This window comes from Mesoplodon mirus, assembly GCF_964341445.2.
Source record: "Mesoplodon mirus genome assembly, chromosome: 3".
Lineage (NCBI taxonomy): Eukaryota > Metazoa > Chordata > Mammalia > Artiodactyla > Ziphiidae > Mesoplodon > Mesoplodon mirus.
The window spans coordinates 106,085,700-106,103,468 of NC_138978.1; the positions used below are offsets into that span (position 1 = coordinate 106,085,700).

General features: G+C 38.4%; 1 protein-coding gene across 1 annotated transcript in view; it reads right to left on the reverse strand.

Moving 5' to 3' along the window:
* The window catches only part of SLC16A1 (solute carrier family 16 member 1), a 37,843-nt gene that overhangs the window by 11,147 nt on the left and 8,927 nt on the right, over nucleotides 1-17,769 (reverse strand). The window contains exons 2-3 of the mRNA XM_082614636.1: nucleotides 7,387-7,647; nucleotides 2,456-2,599 (exon numbers count right to left, since the gene is read on the reverse strand). Of these exons, the coding sequence (XP_082470762.1) occupies nucleotides 2,456-2,599; nucleotides 7,387-7,603 (361 nt within the window). The 5' untranslated portion in view covers nucleotides 7,604-7,647. The remainder of the gene's footprint in view (nucleotides 1-2,455; nucleotides 2,600-7,386; nucleotides 7,648-17,769) is intronic.

The window sequence follows — 17,769 nt, forward strand, 5'->3', positions numbered from 1 at the left end:
AAACAAAAACAAAATAAATGAACAAAACAAACCAAACAGTTATGTAAATATAGAGAACAGAGTAGTGGTCACCAGAGGAAAAGGGGCAGAGGGCGAAATGAGTAAGGGGATCAACTGTGTGGTGAAGAAATAAATAAACAAATAAAACCAGACTATGTAGGTTCAAATCTCGTCATCATCACTTATTGGCTGTGTGACGTCAGACACGTTGCCCTCCTGTGACTGTTTCGTGGTATGTAAAACAGGCGCATAGCACTGCTGTGACTAAAGAACTTAGTGCCCGGCATGTAGTAAGCACTCAATAAATGTTAGTAGTTATTTTTATAATTGTTATTTATATTATTTGAAGGTGATTAACTGTCAAATCTGGCAAGTCACGTGAAGGATCAATATAAGCAAAGAAGGTAATTAAGGAGACGGTTATCAAATAGAGTTTTAAAAACAGTTTTTAAAATAGAATATGCAATACAAAATCATTCCCTTTACAACAGCACCAAAAACTTTAAAGTGTGCAATTTATAATGGCTAGATTGTATAACTTTCCTGAAGGGCCAGAGAATTAAAACCAACACACAAAGTTTTTGTATAATTAAACACAACATTGCCAAGATGTCAATACTCCCCAAATGAAAGCGCCAACTTGATGTGATTCCAATGACAATATCAGTGCATTTCATTTTGGAGATGAGGTAAAATGATTCTAAAACATACTAGAGAACACATGGGAGTCACCAGAAAATTTTGGGTGATGCAGGATGGGACTAAACAGAACAGATATTTTAAATGGACTTTAAAAAGCTACAATCAATAGGGCCTCCCTGGTGGCGCAGTGGTTGAGAGTCCGCCTGCCGATGCAGGGGATACGGGTTCGTGCCCCGGTCTGGGAGGATCCCATATGCCGCGGAGCGGCTGGGCCCGTGAGCCATGGCCGCTGAGCCTGCGCATCCGGAGCCTGTGCTCCGCAACGGGAGAGGCCACAACAGTGAGAGGCCCGCGTACGGAAAAAAAAAAAAAAAAAAAAAAAAAAAAAGCTACAATCAATAGAATAGCGTGACTCTGACTCAGGAATAGGTAAACACTGAACGAAGAAAGTGGACAGAAAGTCCAGGAATATACCTAAAATATATATAAACATTTAATGTATGATAAAAGTAATATTTTAAATTATTGCAACAAGAATTATTCAATAAATGGTGCTAGTATAAGTAAATATTCAAATAACTTGGAGATGCTCTTCCCTGGCCCCTGCTTGCTCCCTACCATTTATGTCTAAGCTATTCACAGAGACTTAAACCAGTAAACCAGACTAGGTCACTCCCCTATTGCAAACCTGCTATTGGCTTTCTGTCCATAACCTTTACCCTGACCTTACCTCCCTGATCTCATACCAGACCATTCTCACCTGTGCTAACAAGCATGCTCCTGATTTAGGACCTATGTTCCCCTAGATTTTCACAAAGCTAGTTTCCTGCTGTTACTCTGTTAAGGTCATCTCTTCAGCAAGGTCTTTGTATAGAATTTATCATTCCCTGATTTTTCTTATTTATTTGTGAGTAGCAGTGTCTGCCTCCTCCCATGAAAGAGCACGACTTTGCTGGACTTGTTGCCCTATGCCCACAGCATGTAGACAGTGCCCGACATACATATGGTTGTTGTTCATAGAAAAAAGTTGGGAAGGATATATATACATCAAAATGTTAGTAGTCAAAGTCTCTGGACTGTGAAGTTATACATAATCTTTATTTATCATACTCATCAGCAGTTCATTATCTTAATTTGGCTATTAAAATAAGGGGAAAGGACTTCCCTGGTGGCACAGGGGTTAAGAATCCGCCTGCCAACAGAGGGGACGTGGGTTCGAGCCCTGCCTGGTCTGGGAAGATCCCACATGCCACGGAGCAACTAAGCGGGTGCGCCACAACTACTGAGCCTGCGCTCTAGAGCCCGCGAGCCACAACTACTGAAGCCCGTGCACCTAGAGCCCGCGCTCTGCAACAAGAGAAGCCACCACAATGAGAAGCCCGCGCACAGCAACAAAGACTAGCCGCCGCTCGCCACTACCACAGAAATCCTGCGCGCAGCAATAAAGACCTAACACAGCCATAAACAAACAAACAAACAAACAAATAAAATTTTTTAAAAAGAGCGAGACAGAGATAGTAACCAATGACCACCCTTGCAACGACTGCTGGACACATTTTATCTACAAATCACTGACTATTCTTAGGACAAGGGATACAATCATTTCTTTCAATTCATTTATTCAACAATTGTACACCTACTGTATGACAGCAATTTCTTTTAAAACTTGATTTTCTATTGCTCTTAAATTAACAGGTTGTCAAAATGATAATTTCTATAAGGAGGGACTCTCACTCAAAAGATCTGAAAGACCAATGCAGGTGAATACCAAATAGCCAGCAATATATTAATGCTTGAAAATGAATCAACTCACCTCCAATGACTCCGACACACAAGTAAAGTTCCTGCACAGTGTTACAGAAGGAAGCTGCGATCAAGCCACAGCCTGACAAGCAGCCGCCAACAATCATGATTGGACGACTGCCATATTTATTCACCAGGATACTGCTGATAGGACCTAAGAGATAATCAAAAATTTAGTGGTACACAAGGCATTGATGGCACTAAACGACAAGTCCTTCCAAATAAGCAGATACAACAAAAGGCAATGGTAAGAATATTTTTATCTATAATTATTTCATAATCATAGGTATGTGTGCTGGAAAATAAAGATGCTAGAAGAATCATTAATTGTGTATCTTCTCTATCTTGAAATCTTGGATGGAATTTTACTAAAATATAAAAGACTCTAGTCTTTCTTTAATCTTTCTCTTATAAGGCATAATAGGCTGAAAGCCTTGGTAACAGACGTTCATAGGCTTCTTGATTTATCTAGGATATGATCAACACATATTTAGTAAGTTTGCTCTATGTTAATTTTTGGGATAGGCAGACTGATGAGAGATTTTAAGAGTGTTCTTTACACATCATCGTAAGTGTAGTTTGTGTCATATTTTTTAAAAAGAAGAAAAAACAAAGGCAAAATACATACTTTTTTCCCCAAGTTCAGTAGTTTTGCAATTAGGACATCTAAATTTAAAACAAAACAAAACATAACTGTTCCCATTTACACCTAGATATCTCAGGTATTGAATTGAATGGAATGTCTTCTAGGGTTAACCGGGTTCTGTGCCTATACTGCTGTTTTGTGACAGCAAAACTATGAAAAAATGTTTGTAGAAGATTAAGTCAGATAATGGTCAAAACATTCTCAGGTTTAACAACATAAACCAGATTAAATTTCCTAAGCTAAAGAGATGCATACCAAAAAATTAGTTTTTCTTTAACGTGAGAGAAGAAACCAAACAAAAGTGTAGTGTTATAAGGCTCACAAATAAAAAGATTTTATGCGTTTCATGTATCAGTTTTCAAACACAAAAAAATCAAATGGCCTCTCTTACTTGCTACAAATATGTATAAACTGTAATTCCCCTTTTCCAAAATTTTAAGTCTTAATTATGAGTCTTATCTAAAGCAAACAATGTTTTAAGAGCTGTAACACAATTCTTAGACTAACAATATTTGCTGATTACAAACGAATGACATTTGACATTCTCTGAATTTCATTTATTTATAATACTTATGTCCCTACTTCATGGCTCTGGACTTTGGAGATGACAACTTCGTTTACATGACACCATAACATGTCTGCCTTGTTAAGGCAGATGACTGCAAATAAGAAAGGGTCACTGCAATGCATCAGTAGGGAAGGGGACACAAGAAGAACTAATATTTGAACTTGCAGCTAGTGAGAACCGAGTTTTGAATCCAGCCCATTTTCTCCCCATTACACATGTATTTTTGGAACTATAGTTCCAAAGCTATAAAGCAGAAGACATACAAATCAAGTTTCTCTTCTATTAACACAGTAAATTCTGACTTTATTCTGTTTATTCTATACTTAGCTCCCTAAAAGATAGTAAGTCTATTTTTAAAAACAGACACAGAATGCACATATTCAGAATATACTACTGATCATATGTTGACATATTTTATTTCTATAAACACTATGAAAAATTCTGCATTACTCATATTCTAGTGCTACTATATTCAGAGTTGCAGTATGGTGCACTATGATTAAAAGGACAGGCTCTGGGCTTCCCTGGTGGCGCAGTGGTTGAGAGTCCGCCTGCCGATGCAGGGGACATGGGTTCGTGCCCCGGTCTGGGAGGATCCCACATGCCGCGGAGCGGCTGGGCCTGTGAGCCATGGCCACTGAGCCTGCGCATCCGGAGCCTGTGCTCCGCAATGGGAGAGGCCACAACAGTGAGAGGCCCGCGTACCGCAAAATAAATAAATAAAGAAAGATAAAGAAAGAAATAAAAGGACAGGCTCTGGCCCCAAGGAACCCAATTTCAAATTATGGTATGTATATTCAAACTGTGGTATGTATATATGTATACATACATATAATAAACATGCAAGAAGGAATGAAAGCTTTTGATATCCTAGTATTTTGGAGGACCAATTCTCTCTAAGGGGCTGGGTCAAGAAATGGCTGCGGGAGAGACTTCAGGCTCAACCAAGGATGTGTATAAACAAGTTCTCATTGAACTTCTAAGTCATTTCATGAAAATATTAGGTCACAGCTGCTTTGGAAATAATTTGAATTTATAGCTTGTGTATGATGAAAGAATTAAATACTGAAAGAATATTCATGAAATATGTCCATATAAATTAGGCATTAAACAGATTTTTGTATAGTCAGAATTACAAAGATAAAAAAATACTGTCACACTGTTGACTCTGTGAAGTAGAAGTTAATGCTGTAAAGTCTACAGTATTTTAAGTTCTAAACTAGGAATGTTACGATGACATTACTGTGGAACTGAAAATATGTGAATTTATACTTTCATTTTTTAAAATTAATTTTTATTGGAGAATAGTTGCTTTACAATACTGTACAGCAAAATGAATCAGCTCTACGTATACATATATCCCCTTTTTTGGATTTCCTTCCCATTTAGGTCATCACAGAGCACCGAGTAGAGTGAGTTCCCTGTGCCATACAGTAGGTTCTCATTAGTTATCTATTTTATACATAGTTTCAATAGTGTATATGTGTCAATCCCAATCTCCCAATTCCTCCCCCCCACTACTTTTCTTTGGTTGAGAGTCCGCCTGCCGATGCAGGGAACACGGGTTCGTGCCCCGGTCCGGGAAGATCCCACATGCCGCGGAGCGGCTAAGGCCGGTGAGCCATGGCCGCTGAGCCTGCGCGTCCAGAGCCTGTGCTCCGCAACGGGAGAGGCCACAACAGTGAGAGGCCCGCAATCGCAAAAAAAAAAAAAAAAAAAAAAAAAAAAGGAAAAACTCAAACAAAAACCAAGAGTAAGTAACTAAGATCTTCTCCTTTAAAAATATACTTTAACAAGTATCAGTATGTATCTGTGAACCAAAGCACATGGAGGAAGGGAGGGAGGGAGGGAGGGAGGAAAACTGAACCCTAAACCACTCACAACTCAAAACATATTAGTGTTGAGGGTGTGGCCGAAATGTACAAGTTAAAGAATTAAGGCAGTTTTAAATATAATTCTTATGGGGTCATACCACCTAGGAGCCAAACAAAACAAAATAACCCATTTAGTAAAAATTATGCCACAAGGCTCTTGATATGCAATTTATCTTTCAGAGTTATTTCAGGAAGAATGGCCCCAATTAACTATCATTAAAAATAGAGAGGGATACAGTTTGTAGGCCTATTATAACACAAATTCAGAGAAACGTGCTAGTTATCTCTGGGTGAGGACAAAGAAGGAACTGTTTTCCCAAAAGAAAGTGTCATGTGCAATTAGCACAACTGACATCACTTACTTCTGATGCAAGCGGCTCTCAAGCTCTTGCTCTTAGAATTGCAACATGTGAACCTCTTGTTTGTAATCAGCTTAAAGGTACACTGAGAACCTGGAGTACCTCTGGATAATATTTACGCCAATTTCTTCAAGCCATCAGTCAAAACCTGATTAGAAATCCTGGCAGATCAAGTTCAGAGCCTCCAAAATTATTGGTTCTCAGAAGCTAGAAAATGTCCAAAATCCCTTTTGATTTCTCTGGGCTCATGAAAAAAAAGTAAGCACTATAATTTAGCACTTACGTTCTTTTAAAAAGCACTTAATTTTGCAATAGACAAAACAGGCATACGTTCAAAATTTAAAAGGCACAAAAAACTTACCCGTTTTTCTGTGCAATGAGATTAAGTACTGAACTAATTTATGGACTTCAAATACTTATTCCTGTTTCAAGAGATTACATTATTGTCTCAAGAGGATTACAAACTTCCCAAGGGCAGGGATTAAGATCAGTGTTCTCTATCACTCACACCTAGCCTAGTGAGGACTATGTGCATACGGCTTAATAAATATTGGTTGAATCTGCCACCAGATTAGAAGCCTAAGCTAAGGTATTACAGTTGAAATGCAGAATCTTTATACTGGGCTTTTAAAGAGCTCATGTGAAAATAATCTGAGGCACTAAATTATGATTTAAAAAGTGAAAGCTTGGCTAAATAAGCAACATGAAACCCCGTCAATCCCAAAAAATAAATACACTTAACTTTCGAATCTCTGCTAACTAAGCAACTACATATTTTATTATTATGGGAGGTTTTGACTTTTACATGTTAAATTGTGTTTTGATGTTCCAAGGCAAACAAACAAACAAACCCACAGTATTTTAAATGATATTAAGGTAAGCAACTTACTCTCCACATTTCCTTCACAACATGTCAAAGAAAACAGAAAGGGAAAAAATGACAAAACTTAAGTTTAAGATGAAGCTGAAATGCTTTAGGACTAATTACATCACAAGGAACAAAACAAGGAGGATTTTATCCAGTTCTTTAATTCTAACACTATGAAAAGATTTTACCTAAGACTTTGAACTGTGCTATTCAGGTTAGCCCGATTTACTTTAATTCTCCCAACATCAATTTTTTAAAATCTTTATTTACATTTATACCTCAACAGTCTAGCAGAGAGCAATAAGAAAAATAAGTTGTACACATGTTATTTTTCTGAGAGTTAAAAAAAATTTTTTTTCCCTCTGAGAGCTTTTTTAAGTTCAATGATACGGTATTGGAACAAATCCTCACAATTTCTTATTTCTGTTTCGGAATACTATAGTGCAACAAACAAAGCAAGAGTTGTCATTGTTAACAAGAATAAAAATGTGACTCTAAACATAAAGCTCTGAGAAATACCATTTCAAAACACCTCACCAAATAAAACATTTTTTTTAAAGTTACCTAAAACAGAGCATCTGGTTGCTTAATGAAAATTAAAACAGCAGGCCTTAGTGGGTACTTACCTCCACCATACATGACAGCCAACATGATGGAAGATATCCATGACACTTCACTGGTGGTGGCATTGAATATACCTTCAATTTCTTTGAAGAACACAGTAATAGATTTGGGAAACGCATAGGAGAAGCCAATGGAAATGAAAGCTCCAACTACCACTGCCCATCCCCAGCCTCCATCTGGGGGGGTGTATCCAACTGGACCTCCAACTGGCGGTGGCATTTTAAGTGTAGATAAATCCCAAAATGCAGTTCAAATCCAAATATCTAAACGATACAAAATTTAAATAAAATGTCAGCAGTAAAACACTCCCACCTAGCATTCCCAACAACAAAGCACCCTTTACACCTAGCTCTCAAGTAACTGAACTATTTTTCAACGTTACTTGGCCAATATACATTATCTTCTAAGGACATTATCAGAAAAAGAGACTTTAGAGCCATGATATTGTCCACATTTTTTAGGAGCTTAAAGGAAAACAGCTCCTCACCATTTAAGAAACCATAACTGAAACAAATCCTTTTCAATAAATGTAGCCTTTGTATTTCAAATAAGCCTTCTTGTCTTAGCAGTTAATACAATTCCTCAAATTACTAATAACTAAATAAGTAAATAAATGTCTTATTTGACTATCTGCTTGCAAAATTCACATAACACATACCCTACAAAAGTTTCAAGTTTTAATACAGGCTTTATAAGTTTTTCCCTTTTCCCATGTATTCTACAATACTGACTTTCTCTTACTAATATGCTGACTTAAAAGTAATAGGAAGGAGGTACCTGACTCACTAGATATGTAGCAATTTGCAAAATAAAAGATAATTCTGAACACATAAGAATTTCATTTAATGACCTGGAAAATTATTTCAGAAAAGTTTCCTTTTATCTAACTTCCTTGGTTAAACTCCTAAACAACGCAACTAATCAATACAGTTAAACTCACAAGTTGAACTATAATGTCAAAAGATGGTAGTCTCAAATCAAAGATTATCCCGTTTTCTTGAAGCCACCTAGTACTAACGAATAGCAAGGTTAGAAAATGAAACTTCCTGTTAGATTATGAATAGGGAGAAGATGGGAATGTTTGATAGTAGGCTTACCTATTTTGTCATGAAGGTCTCCTTTAATTTATTTAAAGCCAACTTCCACCCTATACTATAACTCATCCTACAACAGTATGTTAGCATGTCCATTTCAAATTATCTCCACTCAGACTGTATTATACAATAAATAAATACAGGTCACAGATGACAAACTCACTCTTGGCTACAGCATTCTTTAGTCTAAAACACAAATCCTAATTTCATAGTGTAGGAGTCATCTCCTAAATACTGTTCCTTCCAATCCATCTGAACACTTCAAATATGATTTAAGACAATGGACGTTGTAGGGGTGGGAAGAAGACAGTCCCAAAAGGAAGTTTCCCTAAAGGCAAGGATATAAGTTTCATCACTTCTACTCAACATTGTACTAAAGGTTCTAGTCAGTTTGTACAGGCAAGAAAAAGAAATAAAAGGCATAAAGACTAGAAAGGAAGAAGTAAAGCTGTCTTCATTCACAGAAGACATAATTGTCTATGTAGGTAATTCTAAAGAATATACAAAAAAAAGGTACTAGAACTAAAAATGAACTTAACTAGATCTCAGGATACAAGACCAATAAATAGAAATCAACTCTATAAGCCAGCAAAGAACAATCAGAATTTGAAATTAAAAAAAAAAACTGAACAAAACATTTACAACAGGACCAAAAAACTGAACAGGGATAAATCTGATATGTAAGATGTGTACACTGAAAACTACAAAATATTACTGAGAAATTAAACAACTAAATAGATAACCCACCCCTATGATTTGAAAAGAAAAATTTAGGCAAAGATTTCTGAAGGCACATGGCACCATGTTAATTAAAAAGTTTCTAAATTGGGGTTTCCCTGGTGGCGCAGTGGTTAAGAATCCACCTGCCAATGTAGGGGACACGGGCTCGAGCCCTGGTCCTGGAAGATCCCGCATGCCGCAGAGCAACTAAGCCCGTGCACCACAACTACTGAGCCTGCGCTCTAGAGCGTGTGCGCCACAACTACTGAAGCCTGCGTGCCTAGAACCCGTGCTCCGCAATGAGAGAAGCCACCACACTGCATTGAAGAGTAGCCCCCGCTCGCCGCAACTAGAGAAAGCCTGCGTGCAGCAACAAAGACCCAACACAGCCACACACACACAAAAAGTTTATAAATTGAATTTCAAGCTACAGATTGGGAGAAAATATATACAAATCATATATCCAAGAAAAGACATGTCCAGAATATGAAAAGAACTTTTATGGCTTAACAGCAAAAAGACAAACAACACAATTAAAAAATGTGCAAAAGATTTGAAAAGATACTTTACCTAAGAAGTACATGAAAAAATGCTAAAAATTGTTATTCGTTTGTGAAATATAAATTAAAATCCTAATAGAGATACTAATATATCTCTATTAGAATGACCAAATTTCAGACTGATAATACCAAGACTTGGTAAGGATATGAAGCAAACGGAACTCCTATATTGCTGGTGGTAAATCAAAATGATACAGCCAAGTTGGAAAACATTTTGGCAGCTCTTTATGAAGTTAAATATACATTTAACATGTGACCCAGTCATTTCTAGGTATTATCCAAGAGAAATGAAAATATAGATCTTCACAAAGACGTATATAAGAATTCTCTAGTAGCTTTATTCATAATGGTCCAAACTGAAAACCCAAATGTCCATAAACAAATGAATGGATAAACAAATCATGGTATAGCCATACAATGGAACATTACTCAGCAATAAAAAGGAACCAACTACCAACACATGCAAGAACATGGATAAATCACAAATGCATTATGTTAAGTGAAAAAAAGCTAGACATGAGCCTACATTAAGTTCTAGGAAAGGCAAAATTATAGTACTAGAAAACAGATCGGAGGTTGGGGAGAGGAGGCTGACTGCAAAAGGGTTTCAAGAGAACTTGATTTTGGTCATAGAAATGCTCTATTATTATGGTTGTGGCAGTAATTATTTATCGAATTGTACATCTTGTACATCTTAAATTGGCACATTTTATTGTATATGAATCATACCTCAATACAGCTGATCAAAACAAAAAATATAATCAAGGACAGTGGCAAGGAGGATAAACTCTGGTGGCACAGGGAGATAATACAGAAGGAAAAGAAGATGGCAGGCAAATTCCTCTGTCTTGCCTATCTGGATGGTTAAAAGAAAGAATAGGAAAAGGAAGAGGACAAAGAAGAGGAATTATTCTCTCCTGAGAATTCACAACTGCAGGCCTGTGTGAGCTTATGCTTGGCACGGGAACATCTGTGGGAAACCTCCATTGTTCTTCCAGAGATATATTATGTTTGATTTTGCTAGCAAAGATTTCCCACAGACAAAGCTCTGCCAAGTATAAGCTGACAATCTAAATTTTCAAAACACGCCAAGTCAATTAACCATGAGTGAAGTAAAACCAATCCAACGCAGCCAGAACTATAGACATTGGATATGAATACTTAAAATGATTAAAAGCATGAAATAAGGCATTAAATGAAAACACACACACACACACACACACAAAATACTATAAAAAGACTAGTTAATGTGAAACAGAACTTCTAGAAATGAAAAGTATATTCAACAAAATTAATAGGTTAACCAGCAGACTGAACATAGCTGGGCAGAAACACAATGAACTGGAGGATGGATTTGAAGAAAATAAAATTCAGGGAGACCTTTATTCTGAAGCTAGGGAAAAGGTTTAGAAACATGGAGTTTAGAATGGGAGGATCTGGCAAACATCTAATGGGACTTTGGAAGAAGAGAACAGAGAAAGTAGGGAAGAGACAATTTTCAAGAGTTAATGGCTAAGTATATTCCAGACTTGATGAATAATATGAACCTACAGTTTAAGGAAATCTAACAAGCCAGAGAAAAATCTTAAAAAAAAACACTATGAGAAAACACAGATTATAAAACTAACAGATAATCACACCGATAAAACAGAATTCCCATCAATTTTGAAAAACTCTCAGCCACCATATATTCAAATACTGATTCTTCACCATTCCCTCTTTCCACTCCTCTGAGACTCCAACTGGATGTGGGTTGTCCAGATGGAATAAGGTCCTGCCTCTTCCAATATTTCTGCTTAACTCCTGTCATGAGACTCTTTCTCTCTGGGACTATGTATTCTGGAATGTTCCCTCCTTTGGGCGCCCCAGAGATTTTTACAGCCTGTGGCAGTGAACCACAGTTAAGAACTGGGATAAATGAGAGCTATACTTTCCTTGTGTAGTGGATCAAAGGGCTTTTGGATAAAGCAAATTAGAAAAGGAGAAGCAGAAGACCTCAGGCCTCTATTCTCAGGAGAGATGATTTTTAGTTAAGGGTATCTGAATCTGAGAACCTGGAGAATAATTCCATTAAAAATATAACCCAGTTAAAAGAGTAAAGACCTCATCCTAGGGCATTTCACTTACCTATGATTCAGGTGGGACAAAAATATTTACATGTTGAAGCTTCCTTAAATTTCTACTGGAATGAATATAAATAAAAGCTTTTTAATAGCTCAGTTCTGCTGAAGGAAACAGTCTGGATGCTAAAATTATGTTAAACAGAATGGCTCCGGGCATTAATGTTGAGTTTTTCCTTCATCTAATTATGAAAAAAGAGAAAAGCACTTGAAATTTTTCAAAGAACCACTAAAAAGATTACTTTGCCTCAGAATGTTTGCACACACGGAGACAGACACCCACACACAGACGGTAGAGCTGCTTAACACATCAAGCTCTGACTCCAACGGCTAATACGTGCTGGACGTGATTAAACTTTGAGCTTCGCTGCCAGCTATGATTTGTCCCAGTTAGTTACAGCAGTTACAAATTTTAGTCTCTAAGACTTGCCTTATCAAGATAATAATACCTTATTCCATAGTATAAAACTTAAGATTTAAAACTTCAAGAAGCTTTAAAAAGATTCATTAGGAAATAAAAAGTATAAGAAACAAGAATATCCAAATTTCAAAAGAACACTCCAAAAAACCAGACGTGGATTCAACGCAGTTCTGCCACCATCCAACAAATGGCTGTCCTTCCTAACTTAAAAATTCTGATGGTACCTAATAGAAAGTGTGCAATATCATTATCTAAACACACTATTTTCTTTTAAACTGACCAAATCTCAGCTATAAACAAAAGGGTTCATTCAGAAAGTAAATTATGTGAGCAGGCCCCCTGGCACAGTATTCAGAGCCCCACTAAGAAGGAATACTCAAGTCCAGAGGCTAAAGAGATTAAAGTTTAATATTTTAAACCTTACGATGTGCACAGTAGCCTTCCTATTAGCTTAGCTATTATTTTATGACTCTCTAGTGTTTGCCTGAAAGCGACAGGAAGATTTTTTTTTAAAGTGATAGGGTATATATGTCAATGCTACTCTCTTAGTCCCAGCTTCCCCCTCCCACCCTGTGTCCTCAAGTCCATTCTCTACGTCTGTGTCTTTATTCCTGTCCTGCCACTAGGTTCATCAGTACCGTTTTTTTAGATTCCATATATGTGTGTTAGCACATGGTATTTGTTTTTCTCTTTCTGACTTACTTCACTCTGTATGACAGACTCTAAGTCCATCCACCTCATTACAAATAAGTTAATTTCGTTCCTTTTTATGGCTGAGTAATATTCCATTGTATATATGTGCCACATCTTTATCCATTCATCTGTCAATGGACACTTAGGTTGCTTGTCCTGTCTATTGTAAATAGTGCTGCAATGAACATTGTGGTACATGTATCTTTTTTTTTTTTTTTTTTTTTTGCGGTACGTGGGCCTCTCACTGTTGTGGCTTCTCCCGTTGCGGAGCACAGGCTCCGGACGCACAGGTTCAGCGGCCATGGCTCACGGGCCCAGCCGCTCTGCGGCATGTGGGATCCTCCCGGACCGGGGCATGAACTCGCGTCCCCTGCATCGGCAGGCGGACTCCCAACCACTGCGCCACCAGGGAAGCCCTAGTTTTTTAAGGAAGCTCCACTCTGTTCTCCATAGTGGCTGTATCAATTTGCATTCCCACCAACAGTGCAGGAGGGTTCCCTTTTCTCCACACCCTCTCCAGCATTTATTGTTTCTAGATTTTTTGATGATGGCCATTCTGACCAGTGTGAGATGATACCTCATTGTAGTTTTGATTTGCATTTCTCTAATGATTAGTGATGTTGAGCATCTTTTCATATGTCTGTTGGCAATCTGTTTGTCTACTTTGGAGAAATGTCTGTTTAGGTCTTCCGCCAATTTTTGGATTGGGTTGTTTGGTTTTTTGATATTGGGCTGCATGAGCTGCTTGTATATTTTGGAGATTAATCCTTTGTCAGTTGCTTTGTTCGCAAATATTTTCTCACATTCTGAGGGTTGTCTTTTTAATGGTTTCCTTTGCTGTGCAAAAGCTTTTAAGTTTCATTAGTTCCCATTTGTTTATTTTTTATTTTATTTCCATTACTCTAGGAGGTGGGTCAGAAAGGATCTTGTGGTGATTTATGTCATAGTGTTGTGCCTATGTTTTCCTCTAAGAGTATTATAGTGTCTGGCCTTACATTTATATCTTTAATCCATTTTGAGTTTATTTCTGTGTATGGTGTTAGGGAGTGTTCTAATTTCATTCTTTTACATGTAGCTGTCCAGTTTTCCCAGCACCACTTGTTGAAGAGGCTATCTTTTCTCCATTGTTTATTCTTGCCTTTGTCACTACCAAATGTAAAACAGATAGCTAGTGGGAAACTGCTGCACAGCACAGGAAGATCAGGTTGGTGCTTTGTGACCTAGAGGGCTGGGACAGGGAGGGTGGGAGGGAGGCTCAAGGGGGAGGGGATATGGGGATATACTGTATACATATAGCTAATTCACTTTGTTGTACAGCAGAAACTAACACAACATTGTAAAGCAATTATACTCCAATAAAGATATTTTTAAAAAAAGAATTAAAGGAGGTACAGTGCCTGTCCAAAAAAAAAGTGATAGGGTAAAGAACAATGGGAAACAATAAATAACCCTAACTTTTCTTAACAATGATGGTGGTGACGTGGTGACAAGAACCACCTTCTAGATTTTCTGATTTCTCTCCTTTTCTCATAAGTCTCAGGAATTGTGCAAATAAACATCTGGAAAACCAAAGTTGAGCTCCCTACCCTTCATGTTCTGCCTCTACTCCAGAATAGTTAGAAAAGCCCCTGGAAATAGTATTCATTATGTTCTCTACACCTTTCCCCATCAACATTTAAAACAAAGCCACTGTCATTTCCTAAAATGACAATGGCCAGTACGTTAACTTAAAAGAAGCAGAAAGCATCTAAAATCAATTATCTGAAAAGAATTTGTTACTAAGTGTAGACCAGTTTTAGGTTTCAAATTCACATGGAGGGACTTCCCTGGTGGCCCAGTGGTTAGGAATCCACCTGCCAACGCAGGGGACACAGGTTCGAGCCTTGGTCTGGGAATATCCCACATGCCCCGGAGCAACTAAACCACAACTACTGAGCCTGTGCTCTAGAGCTCACGTGCCACAACTACTGAGCCCGTGAGCCAAAATTACTGAAGCCCACACACCTAGAGCCCATGCTCTGTAACAGAGAAGCCACCCGCAATGAGAAGCCTGCGCACCACAACGAAGAGTAGTCCCCAGTCGCCGCAACTAGAGGAAGCCCAGGCACAGCAACAAAGACCCAATGCAGCCAAAAGTAAATAAATAAAATTTTAAAAAACCTCACATGAACACATTCAAATCCAGAAAGGCTGATTTACTGAAGCTATTGGTGCTGAAGTAGCTAATTTACTGCTCTTTATAACTGGCCTTAGTCCAGCTTCATGGCTTTCAGAACCACTTGCCCCAAGGTAAATCACATGATTCAAGGTCTAGGAAAACTCCTTCTTTTGCCTTCTTTTCCATTTTGAAATTGAATAAAATGAAGAAAACAAAAAACAAATTTTAAAAAACCCCACAAACAAGCAGAAGGTACTAATGAAAATGAGATACGAGGGAAGGTGACAGGGCACAACCTTTTTTTTTTTTTTTTTTTTTTGCTGTAAGATCTAAGTTTCCTGACCAAGGATCAAACCTGGGTACTGGCAGTGAAAGCCCGAGTCCTAACCACTGGACCACCAGGGAATTCCCAGGGCACAACTTTTAAAAGAATGTCATAGCCATTCAGGACAAAAACTGATTAGGCCCAAGATGGCAGAAGATTCAACTTCCAGTGGACCTGGAGCATCATTATACGCTCACTGTAATACATTAAGCACATGCTACATGACACACCCACAGGCACTATGACAGTTCCTAGGCCGACCATAAAAGGCCAAAAAATGGGCAGTGGCCCAATTCCTGGAAATCCCTGCCCCTTCCTACCCAAATAATTGGAATAATCCTCCCACTAGTTAGCCTATGACATTACCCAGCCCATAAAAACTAACAACCCCATAACCCAGGGCTGCTCTCACCTTCTGAGATGGTCCACACTCTGTGGAGTGTGTTGTAGAGTGCGTATCTCCCAGGGCTGCTCTTGCCTTTTGAGATGGACCACATTCTGTCTATGGAATATGTGTCTCCCAGGGCTTCTCACCTTCTGAGATGGCCCACACCCTGTCTACGGGAGTGTGTACCTCCTTAAATAAACCTGCTTTCCCACTTAGTTCTGGAGCAGAGCCTCTTGCCTGCCTGTTTGTGTCCTTCCAAGCATTCTGTATTTAATAAATCTACTTCTTGCCTATCGCTTTGCCTCTCGCTGAATTCCTTCTGCACTGAGACATAAAAAACCTCAGCTGCATTAAGTCCTAGGACCAGGTGTGTGGCTTCAGGTGAGAGACTGTGGATTTGAGTACCCTCCTGAGCCAGAGCTCGTGGGTTCAAGTCCCAGCTGAGAGGTACGATTGGATTCGAGTCCCAATCTGAGGTGTGCAGTTTCAAAAGGAGAAATATAACTACTCTAACTGGTTAGGCAAACACTCGGCAGTTTTGAAATGCATGATTCTGATCAAATGGCATATGAAGAACTTAAAAAAAATTGTAAACTTGGTTTTGTAAACTTCCAACAGTTTGAATCTCCCTTATCATTCAGGGTAAATCCAACCAACATTACAAGAAATTGTACATACTACCCTTGAAGAGAGATAAACTATTTGCTAAATACTCTATGGATGTACCATACTTTAAAAAAAAAAGAAAAAAATCACCTATTGTTGCACATATGGGTTATTACTTTTTTTTTCTTCTATAAAAACTACCATGGTGGGACTTCCTGGGCAGTCCAGTGGTTAAGATCTTGCCTTCCAATGTGGGGGTGGGTGGGTGGGTGGGTTCAATCCCTGGTCAGGGAGCTAAAATCCCACATGCCTCACAGTCAAAAACCAAAACATAAAACGGAAGCAATATTGTAACAAATTCAATAAAGACTTTAAAAATGGTCCACATCAAAAAAACAAAAAAAAGCTACCACAGTAAACTAGAAATTTAGGACAGATTTTTAGATATGGAATTTCTGCAAAATTCAAAGGCTTTTGATTCATATTGTAAAAAATAAAAAGAGCCTATTTTTCCTCTTTCATTGTATTTTGTGGCAAAAACACTTTAAACTAAGAATCATACAAATATTCAGAACCCTGAGAACAGTGTATGTCAACAATGGTAAGGTTTATTTTAAGACAGACAATAACATTACATTTTTTTCTACATTAAAAAGCAGCTAAGGGCTTCCCTGGTGGCGCAGTGGTTGAGAGTCCGCCTGCCGATGCAGGGGACACAGGTTCGTGCCCCGGTCCGGGAAGATCCCACATGCCGCGGAGCGGCTGGGCCCGTGAGCCATGGCCGCTGAGCCTGCGCGTCCAGAGCCCGTGCCCGCAACGGGAGAGGCCACAGCAGTGAGAGGCCCGCGTACCGCAAACCCCCCCCCCAAAAAAACGAAAAAAGCAGCTAATACTCCAATATAACAAGTCTGTGGATTATTTAGGGCTGAGCATTAATTAAAATCCTTGGGTAAAAGGTGGACACCTAGTCAAAGAAGTGGCAAATTCATTTTTACTTTTCACTGCAAACCCCTAACTTCCAGGGCACTATCCCACCTCAAAGTGTGTGGTTAGGCACTTAGGCTACCCTCAAAGTCACACAACAGAGAAGCTAAAGTACTGTACATCTGTAATACATTTTAGGAAATAGCAGCATAATTAACTAAAACAAAAACCATGAGATCAAGTTAGTTTAAGTGCTCTTTAATACTGGGGCTTACATATGGGGATAAGGAGGCAAATGAAGATGTCCAAAGATTAGAAAATAACTTCTATGGGGGAATTCCCTGGTGGTCCAGTGGTTAGGACTAGGTGCTTTCAC